This window comes from Petaurus breviceps, unplaced genomic scaffold (assembly GCF_028583685.1).
Source record: "Petaurus breviceps papuanus isolate PSGF00001 unplaced genomic scaffold, PetGlider_PUasm1.0 91133, whole genome shotgun sequence".
NCBI classification, from domain to species: domain Eukaryota; kingdom Metazoa; phylum Chordata; class Mammalia; order Diprotodontia; family Petauridae; genus Petaurus; species Petaurus breviceps.
In genome coordinates, this window is record NW_027187419.1 from 30,130,860 (window position 1) to 30,158,069 (window position 27,210).

Sequence of the window (27,210 nt, forward strand, 5' to 3'; positions counted from 1 at the left end):
ATGGAGGCCCACAAATAAAATATTGACCTGAAGTGACTTGCAGACAGATGAAGATCAGGCTCCCATTTAACATGCTTAACTTTATAATAATTTTCACATACATTCTAGAGATCTTAGGGTTAGGAATAGAGACAATATTAGATCTTTTACAAGGGAAGGCGAACAAGCATTTATTTAGCACCTACCACTATGCTAAATATCTTACAAATAATAGCTCTTTTAGAGGTGGCTAGGTGGTGCAGTGAATAGAGCACTGGGCCTGGAGTCAGGAGGACCTGAGTTCAAATCCAACCTCAGACACTTAACACTTCCTAGCCGTTGGGCAAGTCACTTACCCCCAATTGCCCTGCCTTCCCCCCTCTAAAAAGCAAAAACCCAAAACAAATATTAGCTCTTTTGATCTTCACAATAACAACCATCTGAGGCAGGTATTATGATCCCAATTTCACAATTGAGAAAACTGAAGCAGACAGAGGCTAAGTGACTTTTCTAGGATATATATTATACAGTATTAGATTTGAGATAGGCTCTACCCACTATACCACCTCAATGACATTTTTATAGGATGTATCTAGCCACTATGCTAGGCGTCTCAGTGCATAGAGCACTGGGTCTGGACGGAAAGACCTGAGTTCAAATCCAGCCTCACATACTTACTAGTTGTATGACCCTGGGCAAGTCACTTAACCCTATTTGGCTCAGTTCCTCATATGTAAAACAAGCTAGAGAATGAAGTGGCAAACCACTCTGATATTTTTGCCAAGAAACCCCTAAGTGGTGTCATGAAGAATCAAGTACGACTGAACAGTAACTAGCCAGTATATATTGGTTTACTTGACAATATATTAAAGGCTGTGTAGCGAACTTGGTAACATGGGGTTGGTTGTGTTTTAGCTATGTTTATTCTGCAAAGGAAGAAATTGTAAAAATTGAGGCAGGAAATAAGTAAGAAACGACTAGAAAACTGAAAAGAAAGTAGGTAGTATGATACTATGAAAAAAGTATTGTTTTCGACCCAAAGGATTTAGGCTTAAATTCTACCTCTTACACCTTTTGCTCAAGTCACTTAATAATTCCCTGGGCTTTAGTTACCTCAATCTATACATTTGGGTTGATCTGATGGTCTCTGAGGACCCTTTCAACTTTATTCCTATGATCCTATGTAGGGAAGGTAAAGTTAAATATAAGTTTAAAAGTATAGAAATAGGGGATATATGCTTTATGTAAAAGCTAGATGGATGACCTAAGGGTCAGCACTTTTTATGGTAGCAAAAAAACTAGAAACAAAGTAGATGACCACCAAATGGGAAATGGCTAAGCCAATTGTGGTACAAGAATGTAAAGGAATGTTCTGCTTTAAAAAACAATGAATATAATAAATACAGAGAAGCATGGAATGTCTTACATGAACTAATGCAAAGTGAAGTAAACAGAACCAAGAAAATAATATATACAATGGCTACCACAATTTATATAGAAGTGAAAATTAATGGTGCAAGATTACAAGGAACAAAAGAAGAGAGATGAGAAAATATCTCTTCCCCAAACCTCACTCCTTTGCAGGTGTCCACAGATATAGAACAATGCTTATATTTTCATATTTTATCAATTTTGATAAACTTGATGTTTTTTTTTCTCTTATTTCCTTTGCCTAGAAAATTATTTGTTACATGAAATAGCTTTCTGGGAGGTGGAGGGTAAGAGATAAAGGGGAAAATTTAGGTGATGTGAAAACAAAAAATCAACAAAAAGTTTATGTTTTCAAAGTGTCATATTCTCATAATAGTTTGGACTTTTTCATCATTATTATTATGTCTGTTATGGTGATCTGTGAACAATGATCTTTGATGTTACTGTGGTAATTGTTTGGGGGTACTATGAACTTAATGATGGTGAACTTAATAAATGTTCTGTGTGTTCTGACTGCTCCACCTACCAGCCATTACAGTCTCCCTCCCCCTCTCCTTGGGTCTTCCTATTCCCTGAGAAACAATAATGTTAAAATTAGACCAATTAATAACTCTACAATGACCTCTAATTTGTATTCAAGTGACAGGAAGAGTCAAACTTCATTGCTGTTTTGTTTTAAGAAATTGCCACAGCCACCCCAGCCTTCTGTAAAAACCACCCTGATCAATCAGTAGCCATCAACAGTGAGACAAGACCTTCTCTTCTGGCTGAGATGATGGTTAACATTTTTTAGCAATAAAGTATTTTTAAATTAAGGTGTGTACATTATTTTCTTAGATATAATACTATCACACATTTCATAGATTACAGTAAACATAAATTCTTTATACCCTGGAAAACAAAATAATTCATGTGACTAACCTTATTGTAATATTCCCTTCATTGCAATATTTCTTTATTGCAATGGTCTGGAACCAAACCTGTAATAGCTCCAAGTTATGCCTATAAAGCAAAATGACACTGTGGAAAAAGCACTGGAGTAAGAATCAGGAAACACAGGGAATTCTAACACCATCTTTGTTTCATCTTGGACAAATGGCTTCTCCATTAGGCCTCGGCTTCCTCATCTGTATTATTAGATGAACAATAACAGCTGGCGTTTATACTTCACTTTAAAAGTTCACCAGGTGCTGTACATACGTAGTCTTATTTGAGCCCCACAGTGACTATGGGCATTGTTTGTTTTTTTGCAGGGCAATTGGGGTTAAGTGACTTGCCCAAGGTCACACGGTTAGTTTTTTTGTATTAAGTATCTGAGGCCAAATTTGAACTCAGGTCCTTCTGACTTCAGGACCGATGCTCTAGTCACTGCACCACCTAGCCGTCCCTGACTATAGGTATTATTATTATTGCCCTCATTTAACAGATGAGGAAACTGAGGCAGACAGAAGTTAAGTCACTCACCCTTGGTCACATGCCTAGTTAAGTGTCAGGGAGTCACTTCTTTCAAAACTAGCCCTGATTCTGCATTTAAGTGCAATTTTTAACTTATATGACTGAACATTTATATTTTATGCATAGCAGTCTTATCTTCACTATCAGTTTGTGAACATGTGAAAATATATGTGCAAAGGGATAATGAATAAATACATAATGTCTACCAATCATGACTTAAATTCAAATGTTTCCTTCACAAAAGTCCTCTGTCCTCCTACAGTTCCTTATCATGGTGGATCCAGGCTGGGTCCTCTTCATGAAATTGGAATGTTTAGAGGAAAGACTGAAATGACTACCAGCAAGAGAAATATAGACGAAAACATTTTATTTTTTTAAATAGATTGGAGTATGTACTTAAGATTTCTTCTTAGCTCCTGGGATATCAAGAGAAGTGACTTCTCAATGGAAGAGAGTTACTTATCCTAGAGGAAAGAAACATGAATAAATAAGTAAATATCTTGCTTGGAAAGATGCACCAAATTTTGCTCCATCATATTTTGAGGCAATTCTTATTTTTATTCTCAACAAATGAAAACTCATTTGATAGAATCAAACTATAGGAACCATGCTCAATGAGCAAGCAATGTTACTACCTTATGAATTGAGCTGCCTATACAAAAAGGACGTAATAATAAAAGCCAAGTGGAGGTAAATAGTTTTCATTTGATAATCCAATTATGTTTAAAAGCTATACTTATGCTACACTGGTTCTAAATGATTATTTTTAAGAAACAAGGTGTATAATGAATGTTGCAAGAAACATATCAACTCTTTTTGTGTGTGCAAAAGGACAAACAATATACCCTGGGAAACAGGGTGAGCAGCAGAAAGACAAGGTCCCAAGAAAAGTTAGTTTTCTGGGAATCTAAACTTCAGCATATAAACTCAGTGATCAGTGCATTTTTAGCTACCCGCTAAAGATAAGAAATCTAAGCAAAATCTCAAGCATGACAGCAGCAGGGGAAAAGTTTCACTTTAACTGCCAATGTTCTACCTACAAAAGACTTTGATGATTCAAAGGTTGAAGTTCTTTGTTCCTCCTGGCTATTCTTCCTCCTACCAGTACTGGAGGGACTATATTGATAATTTATCTCAATTCATGTCTATTTGACAGCTTTGGTTAAAGAAAGAAGCTTAATTAAAAAAAAAAATTGTAGGAAGGAGTTTTCACAGCAGTATAGGAAAAATGCTGAGCACATAGCAAGTTGATAAAATCCATTCACCAAAATGATGATTTTACATTGTGGATTTCATCCCTCGGTTGTTCCCTATTAGCACTGACAGTGAAATACATATTTGGTGTAGTCATGGTATTTATAGACAAAGTTCATTTGTATTTTGGATGGCTGGGATAAGAATACTAATTAATGTTATTATGATTAATATAAGATTACTCAAATTAATTTATAAAGACACAAACATAATAAACTGAGTCATTTATATACTGAATTGTTTTTTTCTTATAGTTTATACAAATTATTCATAAAGACTTTTTTTTTTTGGAGGGGGGAGGCAGGGCAATTGGGGTTGACTTGCCAAGGTCACACGGCTAGTAAGTGTTAAGTGTCTGAGGTCGAATTTGAACTCAGGTCCTCCTGACTCCAGGGTCATTGCTCTATCCACTGCGCCACCTAGCCGCCCCCATAAAGACATTTTTTGAAGAAAATTATTTCCCTTAAAATTTTTATTTTTTTAAGACTTCGAAGTAACACTTTGCACTCTATAAAATGGAATATAACAAATTAAGGGGAGAGGGTGAATGATTATTTGATAGACCAGAGATCCAGGCAACAAACAGTAGCCGAATCTACCTTTGGGTAATTTTTCTTCTGTCTAAGGGATTTTCTTGAGGGAGCTAAGTATAAGGGTTAACCTAGATTCATTACCCCTGCATCTCTCTAGCCCTGGAAGCTAGGTTATTTAATTTCCAGGTGGACTCCATAATCCTCGATTCTGGGACTTTAGGGAGATGCAAGAAACTCTGGGCCAGCAGCTCACCAGCTCAGCAATGGGTGAGTTCTGCTTGGACCTCTGTACCCCAGGTTCTGGATCACCTGCCTTTAACCCTAACTAACCAGTTTTTGGGATCTTGCTTTGTTTGGTGAACAAGTCTAAATTTCCCCAATGATAGTGTATTCTGCTTGGTATCCCAGCTCTTCATGAATTGGATTTCTTGATCCTGAAGTTCAGGTTGGGTCCCTTTTACTTGTCAGTGGGCAACTGGATAATAACTGTCTACCTGATTGGTAGACCTCAGATGATTAGAGATTTAGAGCTAGATGAGACCTTGGAATCCAACCCTTTTATTTCACTGAGTAGTTTATCCCCCCAAAGTTAATAAATGGATTTGCCCAAGGTCTGGGCTGGGTCTGACCTAGGCTAGTCCTCTTGGAGCTTAGGTTTGATAGTGGAAGAAAATGAGCCACTAGAGGTCATTCAATAGTAACAAAGAGGGGTGGCTAGGTGGCACAGTGAATAGAGCACCGGCCCTGGAATCAGGAGGACCTGAGTTACCTCAGACATCTGACACACTTACTAGCCATGTGACTTTGGGCAAATCGCTTAACCCCAATTGTCCTCCAAAAAGCAAAAAAAAAAAAAATAGTAATAAAGAGATTTACTTAATCATACCAGAAGAAGTATATTCAACAAGGATAGGCACTGGAGAACATCTTGAACTGATTCAGCTGAGTGAAACTGAATTGACTCTCCTGATCCAGAGAACCCTTGAAGCTCCTAGGAGCTGAGTACTCAGGGAGTAATGTCTGCATCCTAAGCCTTTAATCTACTGAGTCTACTGGGATTCAAGGATAATTTTTAAAGAAAAATTAGCCTAACTGGCATTGGGAGGAGGGGTTAGGATATTGCCCTATGTGGCAGAGCTGGGATTCATTTCCTCCTGACTCTGAAACCAACACATTAAGTAGAAGACTACTGACCCAATTAATCAATTCCCTACTGTGCCATTTGTGCCTCTGCTGAGCCTTCCCAACTCCTTTGGATGGATATCTTAGGTCTCTAACTGTTTAGGGCTCAGCAGCATTTGAGTGTCCCCCCCCCCCCATTTGGATTCATTTCCTAGCTGAAGATATACTTTCTGGCCTCACATCTCCATGTGGCCAACCCTACACTCACAGACTCTTCCTTGCTTGTGTTCCCAGCATATGTAGATCATGGGCCTTTGCCTGAACCTAAGTTGTGCTTAGCTTATAAATTCTGGTAGTTCCTCTTTGGCCTCTCCTACAGCCACTTGAACCTTGGTTATTAGAGTCAGGAATGAATTAGACACCTGCTCCTAACTTCACTGCCAGAGGAAGGGCTCTACTTAGTCCAGCAATTTCCATACTTGCCGTATTGCCATCAACTCAGCACAAGACATTACCCATCCTTTTATGGCACAATGTTTATTTGTAATAAAAGCAGGGCAGTCTCTGCCCCTATTACTTTCTACATGGTATGATCATAGATATCTGGTAAGCTGGAGGAAAGTGAATATGGGGATCTTCCTCTATTAGGCTCTAATGATAACTGTGTTCCTGAAAGCCCATTTGAAAGAAAATAATGAATATAATTTTGTATAAATGCCTATTGCACCAAGATGTTAAACAGGTAAACTGTGCTACATTTTGAACATCAAATTAAAATAGATGGCACTAAACATTTTTTTTTAATTAATGGAAACAATCAAGGGGAAAAATTGGTTCAAAGCTATCCTACTACAGAGCATATCACATTAGTTCATAATCAAACAATCATGTTTATCTTACTTCTTATTCCTCCATGTCTGGAATAGTATTTAGGTTGTGGAAGTAAACTGTTTTTGTTCTGTGATCCTGGCTTCAAGCTTCCCATGGAGAAGTTCCTTTTAATGCTCCAGATCCCTTCCAGAGCCACTGTCAGTATTTTTTAAAACAATAAAATGAGTTGTTATTCAGCTTGTTTTGCTTTCTAGCCTAAATAATTAAAAAAAAAACCCCAAACCTCTTACTGTTTTTAGATGATTCTTTAGTTTGTTATTAAATTAACTGGTCTCCTTATTAAATCAAGCAAATAAGGTTATTTTCATTTAACAAGCTCTTATTAAGTATTTTCAAAAATTTTAGTTAATTTCACTTGCCTGTCAATAAATCTGGATAAAAATCAGAGTAAAAACATATAGGGCAAAAATTGGTGATAAATATAATGGTTCAGCAGCCAGTATGGAATTGTGAATAGTGGAGAGCAAGCTGCTGTTAAGAGTGAGGAATACTTGGTTTCCCAGCTTTCCTGACATGTACTGTTCTGTGCCCTGGGCATGACACAACCTCTTGGTATTCCAGGTAGTTCTCTAAGAGGAGAGTTTCTCATCTGCTTTGATGAAGGGAGTTTCCTCATGATAAGTTCCTTCCACCATTGAAATTATAGTTCTGGACCAATAAATATGTAGAGCTAACCAGTGTACCTAACATTACTAAATTACATTAAGTGAAACCTCAGGCAAAGCATATCATGTGTTCACAGAATTCCCCAAAGATTCACATTTCTGTGACCTTCATCTAATTTTAGCATAGAATTCTAGGAAGTAATTTTTGGAATTATTTCATGCAGTCATGCATGACTTCTCTGACTCTGATTTAATTTCTGGAAGCAAGATTTGCAAAATGATAATTTGCAAAAATGAGTGATCCGGCCAAATGTGACCATACCCAGTTCTCCAATGAATCCAAGAATCTTTGCAAATCCTTAAATTGAGAGAAGTAAAGAAAACTCTAGATCTTGGCCTATGCTTTAAAATAATTGTAGCAAGCATTTTTGAGAAGCAATACCTACAATATATGCAGATACAAGGACAAATTAATATGTAACACTCACAGGCCAAGAGCTGCATTCAAGAAATATAATTTAGTAATCTGTTCATGGAGCTTGCATTAACTCCAAGGAGCAGCTGTCTTAAAAGTATTACAGACAAAAAGGACTTATGGGGAGTCCAGAACACTCCATCTCTATGGAAATCAGGGAGTAATGGGCATATCCAAAGAAACACAAAGAGTTGTTTGTCTTGTTTTGGGGCTAATAAATATAGCACTAAATAAATATGCTCCCCATGGTTTCTAAAATGCTTTATGTTGCCAAGAATGTTTCATCATCAGTCAACTAATCATTCATTCATTTATTGAGAACCTCCTCCATGGCTAGACCAGTAGTGGGGAATCTGTGACCTCCAGGTCCTCAAGTGCAGCCCTTTGACTTTTGAAGGGATTTGTTCTGTAAAGTCTGGATTCAGTCAAAGGGTTGCACTTGAGGACCTAGAGGGCCACATGTGGCCCAGAGGCCACAGGTTCGCCATCCCTGGGCTAGACACCCTGACAAGTTCTGAGTAATACAAAGACAATAAAGAAACTGTCCCTGGCCACAGAAGCTTAAATTGTATTGTAGCAGACTACAGGGATATATATATAAGTATATACTAAAAATGTACAAGGTAATGAATGGGGAGGGTGAAGGTGCTAACAACTGGGGGATCCAGAAAGAATGGCAAGAAATGGCATGTGAGTGGAGCTTCAAAGGAAGCTTAGGATTCTAGGAGGCAGAGGTAAGGAGGCATTCTGGGCATGGGCACCAAGCAATGAATGGGAACTGAGGCAGGAAGGGTGTTGTGAGTGAAGAACAGAAAGGCCAGTTTGGCAGACAGTAGAGGGGGTGAAGGAGAGTGATCTATAATACAGCTGGTAAGGTAGGATGGAGACCAGGTCTGAGTGCCAAATAAAGTGGGTTTGTATTTGACTCTAGCAGTAATTGGGAGCCATTGGGGTTAACTAAAGACAGTGTTCTGTGGTTCCTCACATAATACATCACTTTCTAGCTATGAACCTGGATTAAATCACTTAATCTCTCTGAGCCCCAGTTGTAAAATGAAGATAATAATCGTTACAGCTATTGTCTATCTTACAGGGTTGGGAGGAAAATATTTTGTCAACCGTAAAGCACTATGGAAATGTAGGTATCATTAACAATATCAAACAGTCACTGACATCCCTCAGTCACTTAGACATCAAGCAGCTGAATAAGTGGCCTGTGTTGTTTTTGCAAAACTGAACTCCTTGCACTTTTCATCCATTCTCCAATTTGTAAATGGAGTATCTGCAAGCACAATCCTACAGTAGCAATCTAACAAGGCAGGTTTTTATTCTTTCTTAAAACAACTTCAAGGAAAGTGACTCCACAGCTTCCTTCTGAAAAGAGCTTACAATGTGTAAGTTGTTCCTTATATCTAACCTAAATCTCTTTCTGCAATTCAAGCCAATTTCCTTTTCTTCTATCCTGCCAGGAGGTAGAAAATTGCTGATCACCAGCCTTCATATAATGGCCTCCATATTCAGTCAATCAGTCCACAAACATTTATTAAGGGCCCATTGTAATAGACACAGTTAGGAGTAACAAAGGAAATTAGATTAGGGTTAAAGTGTGAAGCCAACCTAGCTAGGCTATTAATTATATAGTAACTACATATGATTGATCCTCATAACATCTTGGGAGGTAGGAGCTATTGTTATCCTTATTTTATAGTTGAGGAAACAGGCACACAGGGTTAAGTGACTTGCCCACAATTCTGCAGCTAGTAAGTGTCTGAGGTCAGATTTGAACTCAGGAAGATAAGTCTTCCTGACTCAAGGCCAAGCGCTCCTTCTACTATGTCACCTAGCTTCCTAAATTGTTTCAGTCATGTCCAAGGTTTCATAACCCCATTTGGGGTTTTCTTGGCAAAAGTACTGAAGTGATTTTCCATGTCCTTTTCCAGATCATTTTATAGATGCAGAAACTGAGGCAAATAGGGTTTAAGTGGCTTGCCCATGGTCACAAGGTAGTATCTAAGGATGGATTTGAACTCAGGTCCCCCTGACTCCAAGATCAGGGCTCTACTTTTTGCGTCACCTAGCTTCCCAATTCTAGGAGTAACAAAGGAAATAGGTTCAGGTTAGCCCTATACATTGTGAAGGAATGTAGGGGTCAGTTTAAAAAATACAGGACAGAACTATGTACACAGCATGGTACAAGAGAAAGGGCATCAATCTGGGAGTCAAGGGAATCCAAGTTCAAATTCTACCTCTGACACTATTTGTAAAATATTGGGGAACCTGCTGGTCTTCATTTCCTCATCTATAGAACCAAGGATTTGGACTAGATGGTCCTTGAGACTCCTTAATATTTCCAGATAGATAGGACTGTGCTAAGCTTCCGTAAGGAGCGGTGATTTTCATCATAGTATCTCCCTAGGACTAAGCAAGGTGCTGTGCACAAGGTGGATTAAAGTGCATCAGATGGAATAAATCTGAAGTCCGGTTTAGTTCATTTGTACTCTTTTGGACTCAGTTACAGTAGCTGCCTCTAAATACATTCTAAGAATGTATTTAAGAATGAGTACAAATACAAATGCATAAAACACTATGTAATAATATAACAATTATATAATATATAATAATATATAAAAATAATATAGCTGCAGATATGGATTGAAACATGGTGCCTCTTGTGCTGTGTTTAGGGAATGGGCAGTTAGGACACAAGAAAACTCACTTGGCTTGTGTGCTTTTGATAAAGTTTTCTGTGAAAGATGTTCCTTCAGGGGCGGCCAGGTGGCGCAGTAAGAGTGCCAGCCCCGGTATTGGGAGACCCAGTATCAGTTTCAGCCTCAGATACTTGGCACCCACACAAAATAACTGGCCGTGTAACCTTGAGCAAGTTACTTAACCCCAATTACTTAAAAAAAAAAAAGATGCTCCTTTGTATCTGAGCAGGTCTAAAAGGGGCAGGAGATTTACTCTTTGTGGCAGCTGTTTCCTTATCTGGTGAGCATGCACAGCTCTTCCAGTCCAAAAAGAAGGCATCAGGGACACAGTGAGGGAGAGAGGTGAGCTGAGTAAGCATTCAGCAGTAAAGATGACAGCACATGTACTGTTTTATGGTTTACAAAGCACTTTGCTTCCAAAAATACAGAGGGGCAGGCAGTCCAAATATTATTGTTACCTCCATTTTACAGATGAGTAAACGGAAGATTAGAAAGATTCTGGAGAGGAGAGAGATGAAGAGATTTGCCTATATAGCTATCTGTAGCTATGAAGTGGCAGAACCGGCTCTTCTGACCCAACTTCAGACCTCTTTCCCCTGTGAATTCAAGCAGAGCTTGAGCAAGGAAGGACAAGAAGCAGGAAGTTAAGGGTCAGGAATCAGACACTTTTTACTGAGTCTTGGAATCCAATGTTATTCTTATTTTTTTATTCTGCTTGTGTTTCTTACATATCCTGAACTGCCTGAGTTACCAATCCCAGTATTTCTGCCTGACATTTCTAGAAAAGTGTACCTGATTTTGTCAAAAAGACAAGTATGATCATAGATTCATGTTTTGGTTCCCTGCTTATCATCTCTGCATTGTAAAAATTGACTAATGTAGAAAAAAAAGTTTAGAATTGTGTACTATATGTTTCCATAATATAAATGTGGTCTATTAGTTGATTTTTGTAAACATTTTAAAAAGTAATATAAATTTATCCTCAGAGACTTTTTGGCTTGACAGTTATGTTGATATAGCTATATACTTTGATCAGTAGCACTCTTAAATTTTCTCAATTTGCATAAAGAAGGATATTGGGGTATTATATTTAAAAAGTATATCTTTTCTTTTAGGCGCCCAAGCAGCAAATTCACTCATTCCTTTATTTCACTTATTCATATATTCAACAAATATTTCTCAGGTGCCTGCTGTGTCCTAGGGGCTGGGTGGGGGGATAGAGTTTAGATAAACAATCCCTGTCCTCAAAAGGTAGGCCTAGAAGGGGCAGGAGAAGACTCCAACTCAAGATAAGTGCCTTAGAGATAAGTCTTCCTGTGGGGAGAGGGTTCCTGGGAGGGAGCAGAGTGAGCTGTCCTCTAAATGTGTCTGGTGGGAACTGAGTGCATGGACATCCCCCTCTGTCAGCTGGTATTGAGTGAGGGGTGTTACCAGGATAGCTACAATTAGCTGATTAGTCAGTAATTCAGCACAATACCAGACCTATATGGCTTGTCTCAGCACTGTCGTGTTCAGTAATCTCTAAGGGTTTTCCTTCTTGTGCTTTGCTTGAAAGAATGGTTTGTTCTTGTGGTCATTCCAATTATTTCCTCTATCCCTTTGTACACTGAAGTCAGTCAGTCAGTTGATGAACATTCATTAAATGTCTACTACATGCCACATACACTGGTGATACAAAGAAAGGCAAATGACACATCTTGCCCTCAAGGAGCTCACAGTCTAACGGGAGAGAGACCACATGGATATATTGGATAAAAAGGAAATGCTCCACAGATGGAAGGCACTAGAAGTGAGAGCAAGTAGGAAAGGCTTTCTGTAGAAGGTGGGATTTTAGCTGGGGGTTGAAGGAAGCCAGGAGGCAGAAATGAAGGAGGAGAGAATTCCAGGCATGGAGAACAGTCAGTGAAAATGTCTGAAAATGCCTGGAGTCAGGAGATGAAGTTAATCTTGTTTGAGGAGCCAGGGAGTGGGGGTGGGGGGGGGGGTCAGTGTCTTGTGATGGCAGAGTATGAGGTGGGGGTGGGGGAAACAAATCTTCCTTTTTCTAGCTTTCTTAAATCCTCCCCCACCTTTTTTTTTGTATAGTCCTTCTAGTGGCATATCTCCTCAGAAGCTCTGCCCTAAGCCCTCTTCTCTTCCCCCTCTGTGCCATCTCTTTCTGATTTCATCAGCTCCTTTGAGTAAAGTGTAAATAGGTGGGGGACTTAGGTTATGAAGGACCTCGAATGCCAAACCGAGGATTTTGTATTTGAACATTCTGGCAGAAGTGCTGGCTCCTGTACCACCTTTTCTCTAAGGCCTTCCAATTTGGGGCAGAAATGTGAAGTTAAAAGTCTTGCCTAAGACATTATCCTCACCCTTATAAGCAAAGTCCCTACATTGCTTTGCTCACAATGAAGGAAATGTTATTTGGCCCTTCTCCTGGGAGAACCTTGATGCAAAGCTCTAGGCTGGCATAGCTTCTATCATATGTCTTAGGATAGATAGGCTGAAGATTTAACATTATTTCTTCGAGCCAGATTTAGAGAAGGCACATCAACCTAAGCGTCAACAAAGGCAGGGTTCTGATGCCTTAGTCTTCCCAACCTATACTAACTGACCACTCCTCAAACTGTCAGGTCTAAGCAACCTCTTGCTTGCCAAGGTAAATGGAATGGTTTTCTGTTACACCAGACCTCCTACCATTAGTCTCTCTTATTGAATGGGAGGTTTTTAAAAGTTATTGATTTAGCAGAAACTTTTCAAAAGGTCCCAAGGTCCCAGATGTTGTCACGAGCAAGAGAAATATTTCATCATTTGGGTATTCTCTTCACTGATACATAATGCAACTGCTCAATGCCTTGGTAGCTGCTCTTTGAGAGTTGTTAAGGCCAAACAATTTATCATCCTGTACCCCACCTGGTGATGAACGTCTCCAAGCTTAGCTAGGCTAGACCTTGCATGATCAACATAAAGACTATCAGGGGCCCATACCCAAGGCCTTTCTAGCTTGGCAGAATCTGCCATACTTTGTGGTCCACTGACATAGCCTTTGAGAACCCAGACTCACCTCCATGTCCAAATAAGACGATGAAGGAAGATGACCATAGAACAAGAGAAAAACCAGTCTAAAACTATGGAAAATGAGAATTTTTAAGCCCCATTTTCTCAAGACATTTACTAGTTTGCAGGAGTTAGATGGGGAAAAAGCTTAAATACTCTTGGGATTTTGAAAGCACAACACTCTTAAGTCGTAGATGAGTTGCCAATCTTCACTGCTGGGGAATTTTCACAAAGGAAATACCCCACATAAAATCATTAATTAGGACAAAAAAAAAGAGATATTTAGAAATATGAGCAAGTATAACCCTAAAGTTGTATATAGAAATTTAGAAACTTAGACAATGGCTTAGTAGTGAAGAAACCTTTAATTCCTAGGTGAAAGTCTAATATTACCTTTATGCAGTTGAGACAAAGTATTCAGGAAGGAAGAACTTCAAGAAGGTATTAGGAATACTGAAATCTACTGAATTCTTCCTTATTCTTGGAATCCCATGTATTTTTCTGGTTCAAATTTTCATTTTTTAAAAATCTTATCACAAGATTGCATTTCTTTTTCAGGAAGAGGAAACTTACCATGGCCAATCAATGTTTTTTGTTATTATTATGAATGGATGCATACACAGCCTGGCCCCCTAGCCTTATCTCCATTCACATCTGGTCAAACTGCAATCCAAGCTTATCTCCATCATCTCAGCCTACTCTTTGCAGCATTCAAACAAGCTAATGGACCCACTACAAATTTACATTATCATATCAATTAGGTCTTCACAGCAGCATAAAGATCCCTTTTTTCTTCCAAATCAATCTTCTACTACACTCCCCACAGAAGCTCTTTCAAATCTTCCTTTTTCTAGCTTTCTTAAATCCTCCCCCACCTTTTTTTTTGTATAGTCCTTCTAGTGGCATATCTCCTCAGAAGCTCTGCCCTAGGCCCTCTTCTCTTCCCCCTCTGTGCCATCTCTTTCTGATTTCATCAGCTCCTTTGAGTTCAGTTATCATGTCTATGCAAAATGACTGGACAATCTAAATATCTAATTCCAGTCTCTAGTCCCACTTCACTAGCTGCTGGTTGAATATGCTCAGGTGGAAATCCCCCCAGTCATCTCAAACTTGACATGTACAAAATGGAACTCATTATCTTCCCCTTCTTCCTCCAGAACTGCCTATCTCTCCAGAGTGTACCACAATTCTTCCTTATCTCTGACCTCCAATCCAATCAACTGGCAGTCTGGTGGATTATTCCTTCACAATTTATCAGGCATCCATCCCCTTCTTTTTACTTACATGTAAAATCCAGACCCTCATCACCTCTTGCATGGACTATTACAACAGCCTTCAAATTCATCCAGCCATCCAGTTCATCCATCACACAATCACCACAATAACCAAACAGTATATTTGGTTATGCCGATTCCCTTCCCAAGAACCTTTGCGGCTCCTTATTACCTCTAGGATAAAATATAAGCTTCTTAGCTTGACTCAAGCCTATTTTTAGGCTTATTTCATGTCCTCTTTAGGTGCTTTATTCCTAGTACAAACTAGCCTCCTTGCTGTTGCCCAAACTCAGCTTGCCGTATCAGACATCCACCCCTTTTCCCCTGCCTTCCTACAGGCTTGGAATGCATTCTCTCCTTATTGCCACTTCTTGGGATCCTCAGCTCCTTTCAAAGTTCCCAGCAAGTGACACCTTCTAAGGGAACCACTTTGTAAACCCTTTCGATGTCAATCAGTGTGGGGCAGTGAAAAGAATGTGGAGGCAAATGGCTTGCATTCACATTCCTACCTATTCACTATCTGTGGAAAAAGTCATTGGCTTTCCATTCCTTCACACTTATAATGAAGGTGGTTGAACTGGATGACCTCTAAGTTTCCTTCCAGCTCTAAATTCATGATCCCCTATATAATTCAGCTATGTAAATGTTGTATTGTGGAGGATTCCTGTTTTTCATTTTATCTTTGTATCCAAAATACAAACTGCATATATTCAACACTTAAATATTTGTGGGATTAACTTGGATTGTACGGAGGCAGAGAAAATCTCTGCTTTTTCCACTCAACTAACTAGTCTATCTAAAGAATTTATAAAATCTTTTATATACTAATGGAAAAGATACAAATACCTCTACAGTTGCCTATTGTTCCTTCGGAAGTGGGGCAGCTAGGGAAACTGTGGATAAGAGTGACAGTTCTGGAGTCAGGAAGACTCATCAAATTTGGCCTTAGATGCTTACTGGCTGTGTGACTCTGGGCAAATCACTTAACCCTGTTTGCCGTAGTTTCCTCATCTGTAAAATAAGCTGGAAAAAGAAACAGCAAACCACTCCAGTATCTCGGCCAAGAAAACCCCAAATGGGGCCACAAAGAGTTAGCTACAACTGAACAACAACAACAATAATAATAATGGCAGCCACAATGCTGTTCCGGTGTTATTACTATTAGTTTTCATGGTTTGTTCCTGCTATGGCCCGTTTTAGTCCTAATAAGCCTGTCCCTTTTCTGACCTTCTTTACCTTGTTATGGCTCTCGATGCTGGCTCCGTGTTTTGCATTTTCACCCCAATTTCTCCCCCTATTCTGGCCCCATAAACCAGTGGAGAAAGGGTTTGTGCATTCCATAACCTAAGTAAACCTAACCTCCCTGAAACTGCAATTGCTTTGAAAACACAATTTGTGCGACCTCTAGCGGGTGTTAATAAGTAAGTATACATTATAGATGTGCCTGACTTCATAGACAGATGAATTCTTGGAAAATGTATGCAAGCTGAAATTTTGTAAATTGAATAACATTGCCCCATGGGCTTACATAATTTGAAAGTTGTTATTTTATTAAAATTTGACTCCAAGATAGAAACAAACTTTTTTAATATCACATATGAAATAGAGAAATAACTTTTCCTAACAAAGCTAACAATAATACTATAAATCAAAAACTATACCGAGTACTTAGCGATGGAGAATAATGTAAAAGCAGGTGTTCACATAATAGCAAGGTTTTAAATATAACACCTGTGGATGGTCATCTAAAGAACCATCAGTAAGATTTATCAATCAGCTTCAACTAAAACATATAAACATATGTGAGTGTGTCATATCATTGACCAATCTAGATGATGTAAGTTCTTTATATTATTATGCTCATAGTCACACTTATTAAAAGGTAGCAGAATATGGTATATTTTCCACTTAATTAAAAAACTGCTTAAAATGATCATTAAGTGCTTTTGAAATATAATGGGGAAAGTGTTAACACTTAACAGACTTTTTTAAATACAAAAACTTAATTGCATTTTAAAACACAAAGTCTTTTTGGTTATTTAAATTTAATCATTGTGAGAAATTATAATTCCTCAGGAAAAACAAAATAAAGCAAACAAAATCCCTTTCCCCAGACAGGCAGAAACACTATTCTCAAATGAACAGCTTAGTTTTCATTTCCTAAATACATGCTTAGTATTAGGCATAGACTTTACCTGCAGATGGATTTTTGATGTGGCATTCATCTCTCTGAATAAAAAGTTCTTCTTCAAGAACTTCTTTAATTCTCTTATGTGGCTCACAATATAGGAATTTTTTCCCTATTAAGACATTAACAAAATGGGTTTTACTATTAAAAACAAAAAATGCATGTTGTTTAACTGTCCAATAATTATACATATTTATCCAATACAAAATCATTTTTTAAAGTTATGTCATCTGCATATAAATAATGAACAATTTGTCCCAGAGTCTCAATCTTTGGTACATTTCTTGCATTGTAACTTAGTCATAGAGGCACTTATTTTCATTGTGGTTAGTGAACATTTCATACAGCCTTAGATTATTTGTTGCTGTATATTTAGCCTACCAAGAGTATTACCTACTTCTTTCAGTATTCTGAAAGAACAATAGCATAGGAGTAGAGCTGTGGTAGTGCAAGTAGTATTTTGGGGTAGAAAACTCCAGTTTGTCTCATGCGTAGAGGGTATGGAAGGAAGAAATATGATATAAGGCTGGAAAGGTGTGTGGAAACAGAGCGTGGAGGACCAGGAATGCCACACAAAGGAGTCAGAACTTTGTTCAGTGGACAATAAGGAACCACTGAAATTTTTTTTTAGTAGAAAAGTGACATGATCAAGTCTATGCATAAAGAATAATCTAGCAGTGGTATGAAAGAGAGATTAGAATAAGAAAAAAATTGCAGCAGGAAGACTTGTTAGGAAAAGTATTGCCATAGTCATGGTATATGGGAAAAAATAAGCATTTATCAAACATTTACTACTATCCCTTCTACATCATGGGAGGTTAGGGGCATAGTGCTCCCTGAGATATGGAAAATCTGCATACAATTGGCCCTCCCTTTGTACCAGGGAAGAAGACTGCATTATTATGGTATTAAGAGATAATATATGTTGATATTATATAATACTATACATTTCTGAGTTTTTAAACTTTTTCTGTGTCATCTGCTGGCCTTCATCTGTGGTTTGCCCAAAATTCCCATTTAATTTCTGATGCTGATGCATAATATATCAAAACTGATGGGGCAAGTAGCAATATGGAAGGGATAACTGTATCAGCCACTGTACTAAGTGCCATAAAAATGTTATCTCATTTGAGTTTTTTTTTTTTTTTTGTATTTTTAAGCAATCAGGGTTAAGTAACCTGCTCAAGGTTACACGGCCAGTCATTTCTGGGTGTGGTGCTGAGTGCCTGAGCCTGGGATTCGATCTCCAGGTCGTCCCAACACTGGAGCCGGTGCTCCTACTCACTGAGCCACCTGGCCACCCCTAAGCAATTGGGGTTAAGTAACTTGCTCAAGGTTACACGGCCAGGTGTTTCTGGGTGGGTGCTAAGTGTCTGAACCCGGGATTCGATCTCCAGGTGTTCTCAACACTGGAGCCAGTGCTCTTACTCGCTGCGCCACCTAGCCACCAATCATTTGAGTTTTATAACAATCCTGTGAAGTAGGTACTCTTGTTATCCCCATTTTACAGTTGAGGAAACTGAGGCATAGAGAGGTTAAGTGACTTTCCCAGGGTCACATAGCTAGTAAAGGTCTGAGGCCAGATTTAAACTCAGGTCTTCCTGATTTCAGACCCAGTGCTGTCCCTATTGCATCTAGCTGCTTCAGATGCCTAATGAGGACCTATATTAATTATTAGGGGAAAAGGGATAGGAATAGGAAATGTTACAGAGATGGAATCAATAGGACTTGATAAAGTGATATGACAGATGCTGGAGAGATAGGAGGAATAATGTCATAAACTGAATTCGTGAAATTGGCTAGTGGAACATCCATTGGGATGTTCTGTAGAAAGCTGGAAATTCTAGTATGTAACTTCTAAGAGAGATCAGAATTAGGAAAGCCTACCTGAGTTACCTGCATAGCAGCAGTAGGAAGAGAAAATATACAGGAGGATGGAATTGTCACTAATGTCAAAAGCTGAATGTGGTATAGTGGACAGGGCAGTAGATGAGGTCAGGAAGACCTGATTTCAAATCTCATTTCAGACATTTATTAGCTGTGTGATCCTGACCATGTCATTTAATCTCTCTGTGCCTCTGTTACCTCATCTACAAAATGAGAAAATATAAAATACATAAAATGTAGAATGAGGTTCAATGGTTACTCTAAGGTCCTTTCCAGTTTTAAATCTACAATCTTATGATCCCAACACTGAAAAAATGTCATTTAATGTGGCTATTAGTAGGTCACTGTGACCTTAGAGAGAGTAGTTTCTCTTTTTACTTTTTATTTTTGGAGGGGGGAAGGCAGGGCAATTGGGGTTAAGTGACTTGCCCAAGGTCATATGGCTAGTAAGTGTTAAGTGTCTGAGGCCAAATTTGAACTCAAACTCAGGTCCTCCTGACTCCAGGGCAGGTGCTGTAGTCACTGTGCCACCTAGCCAACTCTGAGAGAGTAGTTTCTTTATAGTAGTGGGGTTAAAGTCAAATTTCAAGTTATTATTGAGAGAGCAGGAAAGTGAGGAAATGGACATACTAAGTTTAGGCAACATTTTCTATAAGCTTAATAGTGAAGATGAAAAAAGAGCTGGAACAGTATCTGGATAGATGGGTCAAGGGAAGTTTTTTTTTTTAAACTATTGAAGAGACCTATCTGAGTTTGTGTAGTAACATGGCCAGGAGGGAGTGGAAGAGAAGAGATGGCAAATGTATGAAAAAGAGGTAGTAACCACTGGAGGAAGGTCCTAGAGGAGGTAGGAAGGACTGAGATCAAAGGCAAAGGTGGAAAGTTTAGAGCTGATGTTACATGAGATACTTTATTCTCTGTGGCTGGAGGGAAGGAGGGAGAAAGTGAAGGAAGGTGATGATAAATTTTGAGGAATTAAATTGGGAAGGTGAGGGAACTGATTTTGGATAACCTCAGTCTTTTCAAAGAAGTTGAAGGCAAGATTATCTGTTGTAAATGTGGGTTCTGTGATGCCATCGGGTATTAGAGGAAAGAAGAAAAGGTTTAGAACAATCTCTGTTGGGAACAAGATAGGATTTGATCAGGATAGAGTGCAAGGATTGTTAAGTAGCGTCCATTAATATACTGTTAGTTTTTAGAGGGTGAAATCAGATCTCTTTTCTGTCTTTCTTAGCAGCCCTGGATCAGAGACTTTAGCATTATCATCATAAATAGTTTTAAATGCTTCAATATTTTAAGGATTCAGGAATTCATCAATGTGACTCCTTTCCCCCCTGTTCTATATCACAGTCTCTGTGCCTTGTTAGGCAGTCCTCATGAACTGAATTGGGCAAAGTAATTCTTCGCCTGGTATCCAGTTTTCTGGTGATGAGTCTTTCTGAGATCATCTGGTCCTCAGTCAAATAGTATGTCTACAAGGAAGAAGAAATCAAAGCCCTTACATATATTTTATTTTCATTTCAATGTGAGAATTTTCAGCTGCTTGGAAAATGTCTTGTGAGAAAGAAGAGGATCAAAGAAAAGGTGAAGTGTTGGAAGACAACAATGGAGGATGGAGAGAAGGCAGAGTTATCCAACACTTAATTTGCTTCATTTTTTTGTCTGTCAAGAAAAACTATGTTTGAATCCTGATCAAATTCCTATATCATTCTCCAGAAATATTGTTCGAGATGTTTTCTCTTTCCTCTAATCCTCATCCAAACCCCCAAGCCCACACTTATGGTAGGTGGTCTCACTCTCTGCTTAAATGAAAATACACTGAAATCTCTAGATTCCAACCTCACAAACCAATAGTCTGCAGGCTCCATTCTCTTTCCTCTTTTGAAAATTGGGTTATTTACTTTACTTCAGCTCTATAGTACTTCTGTTTTCCAAGTTCTTTTAAAGATCACTAACAATGGTCCAGGGGATGGCTAGGTGGCCCAGTGAATAGAGCTCTGGCCCTGGAGTCAGGAGGACCTGAGTTTAAATCCGGCCTCAGACACTTAACACAAAAAACTAGACATGTGACCTTGGGAAAGTCACTTACCCCCAACTGCCCTGCCTTCCTCCTCCAAAAAAGCAAAAAAACCCCAAACAAACCCAAAACAATGGTCCAGCAATAATTTCTGCCAATTCTTTCAGTGTCCTAGGATGCAATTCATCTAGACCTGGTGAACTGAAATCATCAAGGGCAGCCTGATACTGTCTTATCATCCCCCTGCTAATCTTGAATCTTAGCTTCTTAATGACCATTTTGTCAGAGAAAACAGAGGCAAAATAAGTGTTAAGCAATTCTGTATTCTGAAAATTCTCCGTTAACATCTTCCAATTCACTTTAAACAATTATGTATTCTTTGATCCCCAAATCTTCATGTTGTGATGAAAATACAGATGGATAAAAGAAAAAGAAAGGGTGATCACTTGGGGCCATCATAGGTTCCTCAAGGTCAAGTAATAGAAGTAATAGAAAACTAACCATATTTTCTTATCAAGATTCTTATTCTTATCAAGATTCTTATCAAGATCAAGGGAATGCCACAGATATAAAGAATTTTAATTTTAGTTTCTATTTTCATTTTATTTTAAATTTAACTTTAATTTTCTATATTTCTACTGATATACTCATGGACAGGTTGGAGAAACATAGACTTGATAATAGCACATGAAGGTGAATTTGTACCTGACTGAACAAATCTGACCAAGGTATGTGGATTTATGAACATCAATTAATAATCGATTGGGGGGGATAATTCAATTCTAGTGGTATCAACACCACAATCAACGAGACTGATAGGCTCTGAAATGGCCCCAATTCTATTCAAATTTTGAAGAATCAATGACTTAGATAAGGAGAAAACATACTTATAAAATTACAGAAAGGATAGCTAATATGATAGCCAATATAATCAAGATTCAAAAAAGTCTTGAGAGATTAGAATGATGGGCTGAGACTAATAAGATAAAATATAGTGGAGATGAATATAAAAGCCTGCACTTCGGGCCAAAAATCAACTACAAAAGTATAGTATGGGAATCCTGATTTAACAAGAATACATATTAAAGGGACTTATGGGTTTTATTTAAATGAGAGCTCCATATAGATAAGCAATGTACAATAGATGCAAGAAAAAGAAAACAAAACCCAAACCCCACATCCCAAACCCTAATGTAATCTTGGGCTCCATTAACTATAGTATAAAGTGTACAGTTCATGGTTTGATGATTTAATCTGTACAAATGTATGCAGAACTGAATAGGCAGAAAAGAGTAGACTGGATTAGAGTTGGAAAACTGTGTGATGCTTTAAATCAAAGGTGTTAAACAACCATGTTAAAATGAAATTGGGAAATATTTAATGAGAGAAATAAAAATACAGTAGGTCATAGATAATGTTAATATGTGGTTTTCTAGGTCAATATTTGTGGCTTGGAGATCCTCATGTGTGGTATAATGGCTTCATTTTTATTTGAACTTTACATCACTGTTTTCAACAATTCTAAGCAGCTCCCTGGCATAAATGTCTATTTTTAATGCAAATTTTTTTTTCTAGATATGCTCTATAGTACAGTCTTGGTATAACATAATCTCCTTAGAATGAAAGTTGCAGTTGATAGGAAGGGGGATAGGGAGACCCATGCCAAGTACTAGTAGAACATAGCATATTTTCAATGATAATCTATACATAAGAAGTGAAGTAAGGGATACCATACAGGAAATATGTGATCAGAAGAAGTGGCTGACTCATATATTAGTAATTAGGGATAACAGGATGAGAAGATTGAGTGTAAACCCAAATTTTAAATTTATAGAGTCCCAGAAAAATAATGGCAGCTAGGTGGAACAGTGGTAGAGTGCCAGGCCTGGAGTCAGGAAGACTCATCTTCATGAGTTCAAATATGACCTTGGACACTTACTAGCTGTGTATGATCCTAGGCAAGTCACTTCACCCTGTTTGCCTTAGTTTCCTCATCTGTAAAATGAACTGGAGAAGGAAATGGCAAACCACTCAAATATCCTTGCTAAGAAAACCCCAAATGGAATTATAAAGAGTTGGACACACCTGAAAAACTGACTCAGCAACAATAACAAAAGAAAAAGATCTCTACCATCTTATATGTAGGGATCTATGGAAGAACATGAAAAAGAATTGTTCATAATGAGAAGGCATGTATGGATGGATGGTGAACTGTGCCTTTGGTGGAATGGCCATGGCAATGAGATTACAGTTCCACTGAATTATCACAATATTAAGGTATATATTAAGGGGAGATGCAATGGAAAGAATGGTGGGCAGGAAGGTGATGTGAATTCTAGTCCAGGTCCTGTCACTAACTACCTATGTGACATTGGAAAAGTCACTTAACTTCTCTGGTTGGACATGATGGTCTTTAAATGTAATTTTTAGGGTCCCTAGAACTCTAATCTTCTATGCTTCTGTGACTTCCACTGTACTTTGCACTAGACTCTAGTCTAATGACTAGAGTATTGTGTTTAGTTTTGAGTCCACAGAGGCAGTATTGTATAGGGGAAAAAATAAAAAATAATAAATTCTTTGTTATCTGGAAGAATTCAGGCAATGGAGGGGTCATCACCTCTCCAGGGTAATGCAACTAGAATGGTAAGGGTCCTTGAAACAGTGCTATTCAAAACATCAGTGAAAAGAGCCAGAGATGTTTACCCTCAAGAAGAAAATGTGATCACATATTTTGCAAGGGTTATCATGTTTAAGGGACTAGTCTTGTTCTGTTTAGCCTCAGAGGGGTAAATTAAAATCATCATAGAAATTAAACAGGAAGAGTTTGACTGGATATAAGGAAACCAGTTCCTAACAATTATTATAGGACCATAGCTTTAAAGTCTCTTCTAATTTTAGAGGTTCTCCCCTTCATTTTTCAGAATGGAAATTAAATGGCCCTCTTGGTTAAGAAGATGCATATTCCCAATTACTGGATATTTTCAAGAAGAGACTAGAACACTAGATGATCAGTCACTTGTGGGTGATATTGGCAGGACTTGGGAGATTGAGCAGATGAAATCTGAAGTCCCTTTGGAAGTCCCTTCCAACTCTAGTCTCTGGATTCCATAAGGTAGAGATATTGGCATTGAGTGGGTGGGTGAAGTAGGTGACCTCTAACCTAAAGTAACTTCTCACTCTAAGCTTCTGTGATTCTAAGAGCAAAGAATACAGCTAGAAGTAGGTGGATTTCAGGACTGTTTTTGCAGGTGAGTATAACCACTTACAAAGCAGTTTCTTCTAAATTGCTTACAATGTAATAATTGCAATTACACACTAAGTGCATTCAATTTAATTCCAGAAGCACTCATGAAGCAGCTTCTATGTACAAGACACTGTTTTAGGTACTGAGGATACAAAGACAAATGGAAGTTTTTGGTCCAGTGTGTCATGAGATAGACACTGAAGTTAAACATGAAAATATTTTCATTTCATTTCATTTTTGTCAGTCCTAGAGGCTCAAAAGACCATTTATTTTTCTGTCCCTTTGAAGAAATGTTCTGAAAACCATTTTTCATCAAGTGTCATCTCCTTTTTACAGATGAAAACTGAAAACCTGATTTGATTTATAGAATACATGTAATATATAATAAAATGTGAAGAGAGAAAAATTTTTTTTTTTAATTTTAAGGAGAAAGTTAATGGAAAATGAATTGACTTCATCTCCCATGGAAAATAATCTTAACAATAATACTGTTCCTGGAACTAATAACATTTCTTTTGAAGTACCTTCACAAGTCTGTATTACATTAATTCATTTTACAAGAGGCAGATAGGAGTCCCCCCATAAACACAGAAAAGTTCGGTGACTTTTTTCCAAGATTGTGTGGCTAGTTAGTTGCAGAGTCACAGACAGCAGGCCAAATCTCCTGGTTTGCAAGTCTAAGAGTTCCTACCACTAGACCCTGCTACTGTTCAACAGTTGAAAAAAATTTGAATGTTCCTTCTAAGGACTTATGCTATTGTATGATAATTTTCGTAAAAAATATTTCGTAATTTTAAGAAATTTTAAAGTGACACAAAGACATAATGTTTTTTACTTGTATCTAATGAGATGGGCCACACTCTAATGAGGTGGTTTAATAGCAGAACCATTATTAGATCTAATAGTGCTAGCATGTAAAGAGATGTGCCTTCTCATGATTATCCAGTGATTTGTTCTGCCTCTCTGATGAAGTCTCAGGAGGGTATCTGGTCTGCCACAAATGCAGAGTGGTTGCAGAAATCTGGATGCAGAGGGAGAAAGATTCTCTAGAGGAGCAATCAAGCAGAGTATTTGGAAAATCTGGAAAACTATTGTGTTCCTCTTTGGACTATTGCTGCACAATTATCATTCCTAAACATGCATTGATTGCCTATAGAGAAATAGGTGCTGCAACATAATTGTAAGATCAAGAAACAATAAGTTCTGGTAGGTCCAAATAGGACTGGGGACAAATCCTTCAATTTGGGAAGCAAACCTCTTGGTTTTTGGCAGCAGACAACCTTGCTCAGATAGGGTGAAGGATGAAACATAACACTTTATCAAATCAGAGTACTGACCATATTAACACAAGGGTGACATTCTGACAAGGCTAGGTTACAAATGCCAAAAATCTGCAGGGGTGGGGTAATGGGAGTCTGACCTTAGGGTCATTTAGACCCAAGCAGGAAGTCTGGGCTCTGCCACTTCCTAACTGTTATCCTGAGCAAACCACTTCTCTTTCATGCTGAGGAAGGGAGGGTTAAACACTTTATGGGATTAAAGCTGGATAGGATCTTGCAGACCAACTAGTTCAATACCCTCCTTTCACAAATAAAGAGGTTCAGAGGTGACATCTGACTTGTTCAAGGTTAGAGAGTACTGGATTTGAAGCCAGGGAATCTGGGTTAGACTTTTGGCTCTGCCACTTACTAGCTTAGTGACCCGGTAAATCCCTTCTCCTCCCCTGGCTGTCAGTTTCCTCCTCTGTAATTTTAGGCTAGATTCCCTCCACACAGCCCCTTTCAGATCTAAACCTATGATCCTTCGAGCCTGTAATAGGCATCAAATCCACTTGATCTCTCTCCCACCTCCCAAGTATTCCAACTTCAAACCCAGCACTTCCAGAACGGTGCCTCAGTTTCCTCTTCTGTACAGTAAGGGGTCGGTGGAGATGCTCTCCAGGGATCCTTCAAGCTTCCGACATTCCGTGATCCCAGGATGTCCTGGTCACAGCCGGAGCTGATCAAGCACCGCCCTTGGGTTTTGGGGGGCCGGAGGGACCCCGCCCTCTCCCCAGTCTGGCTAGTGGCGCCCCAGGCTGGGGAGGGTCCCAACTCACAGGGTTTGCTGCGATCCAGGTGACACCCACTGCTCAGCTCTCCACAGACGGAGCACGCGACCCCGGCTGGCTTCGGGGGCTGAGGCCGCTGCTCACGGTCCGCCTCTTCGTCCTCGTCTTCATCCTCGTCTCGCATGACGGTGGCCGCCGCCGCCGCCGCTGCTGCCACCACCGCGGCCTCAGCTCCCCTCATGTCGCCGAGGGTCCTCACCTCCGCCGCGTCTGAACTATTCTCGCAGCACCACTCCGGCGGAGCAAAGCAGGAGGCGTCCCCGGTTGCCATGGAGACGGCGGAATCCTCCCCGCGACGCTGGTTGCCATGGGAATGAAGCGCCTCAACCGCAGGGAGCGCGGGCCCTACGGCGCGAAAGGAACGGAGTATGGGGGCTTCCAGGTTGGGAGGGGAAGAGGGGAGCAGAGGGCGCGTCACATGATCCAGCGCGTGCGTGGGGCCAGCCTGGAAGCTCTGGGAATCCACCGGAGCGGGGCTGGACTGGCGTGGTATGTACTAGGCTTGGATGTCTTGGTAGAAGTCTAACCCAGATTCTGGCTTTCTGTGGTTGTTCTTCCTGCCAGGGGTGCACTCGAAGGGCAACATCAAAAGATCTCAGCTTCCTAGGAGATCACCCCAGAAAGCTGTCACCTATACTACTGGAACCTGTGGCTTCGAGGCGGCATGTGGCCCTGTAGATCCTCAAGCTCGGCCCTTTGAATCCAAGCCACAGAACAAATCCCCTTAATAAAAGGATTTGTTCTGTAAGACTTGGGCTCGGTCAAAGGGCTGCACCCAAGGACGTAGAAGGCCACAGACCGAGGCCAAAGGTTCCCCATTCCTGCCCCTTAATTTTTGTTCATGGTGACTTCCAAGAGGAAAACCCGAAGGAGGGCATCTGCTCCAGGAGTTGCTTCTTTGTTAACTGTCTGACTTATTAAAGCATGTCCTAAACACTCACAGCTCTTCATCATCACCACCTTCTTTGGGAACTGCTCGTCTTCACGGACTCAAG

At 39.3% G+C, this 27,210-nt stretch overlaps 1 protein-coding gene across 1 annotated transcript; it reads right to left on the reverse strand.

Annotated features, from left to right (window-relative positions):
• Positions 1-3,215: 3,215 nt before the first annotated feature.
• On the reverse strand, positions 3,216-26,610 carry CUNH11orf97 (chromosome unknown C11orf97 homolog). Its single transcript, XM_069079753.1, has 4 exons — positions 26,204-26,610; positions 16,965-17,069; positions 6,675-6,800; positions 3,216-3,329 (listed from the first exon to the last, which is right to left on the reverse strand). The coding sequence occupies exons 1-4, from the start codon at positions 26,484-26,486 to the stop codon at positions 3,325-3,327; spliced, it is 519 nt and encodes a 172-aa protein (XP_068935854.1). The 5' UTR covers positions 26,487-26,610; the 3' UTR covers positions 3,216-3,324.
• Positions 26,611-27,210: the final 600 nt, after the last annotated feature.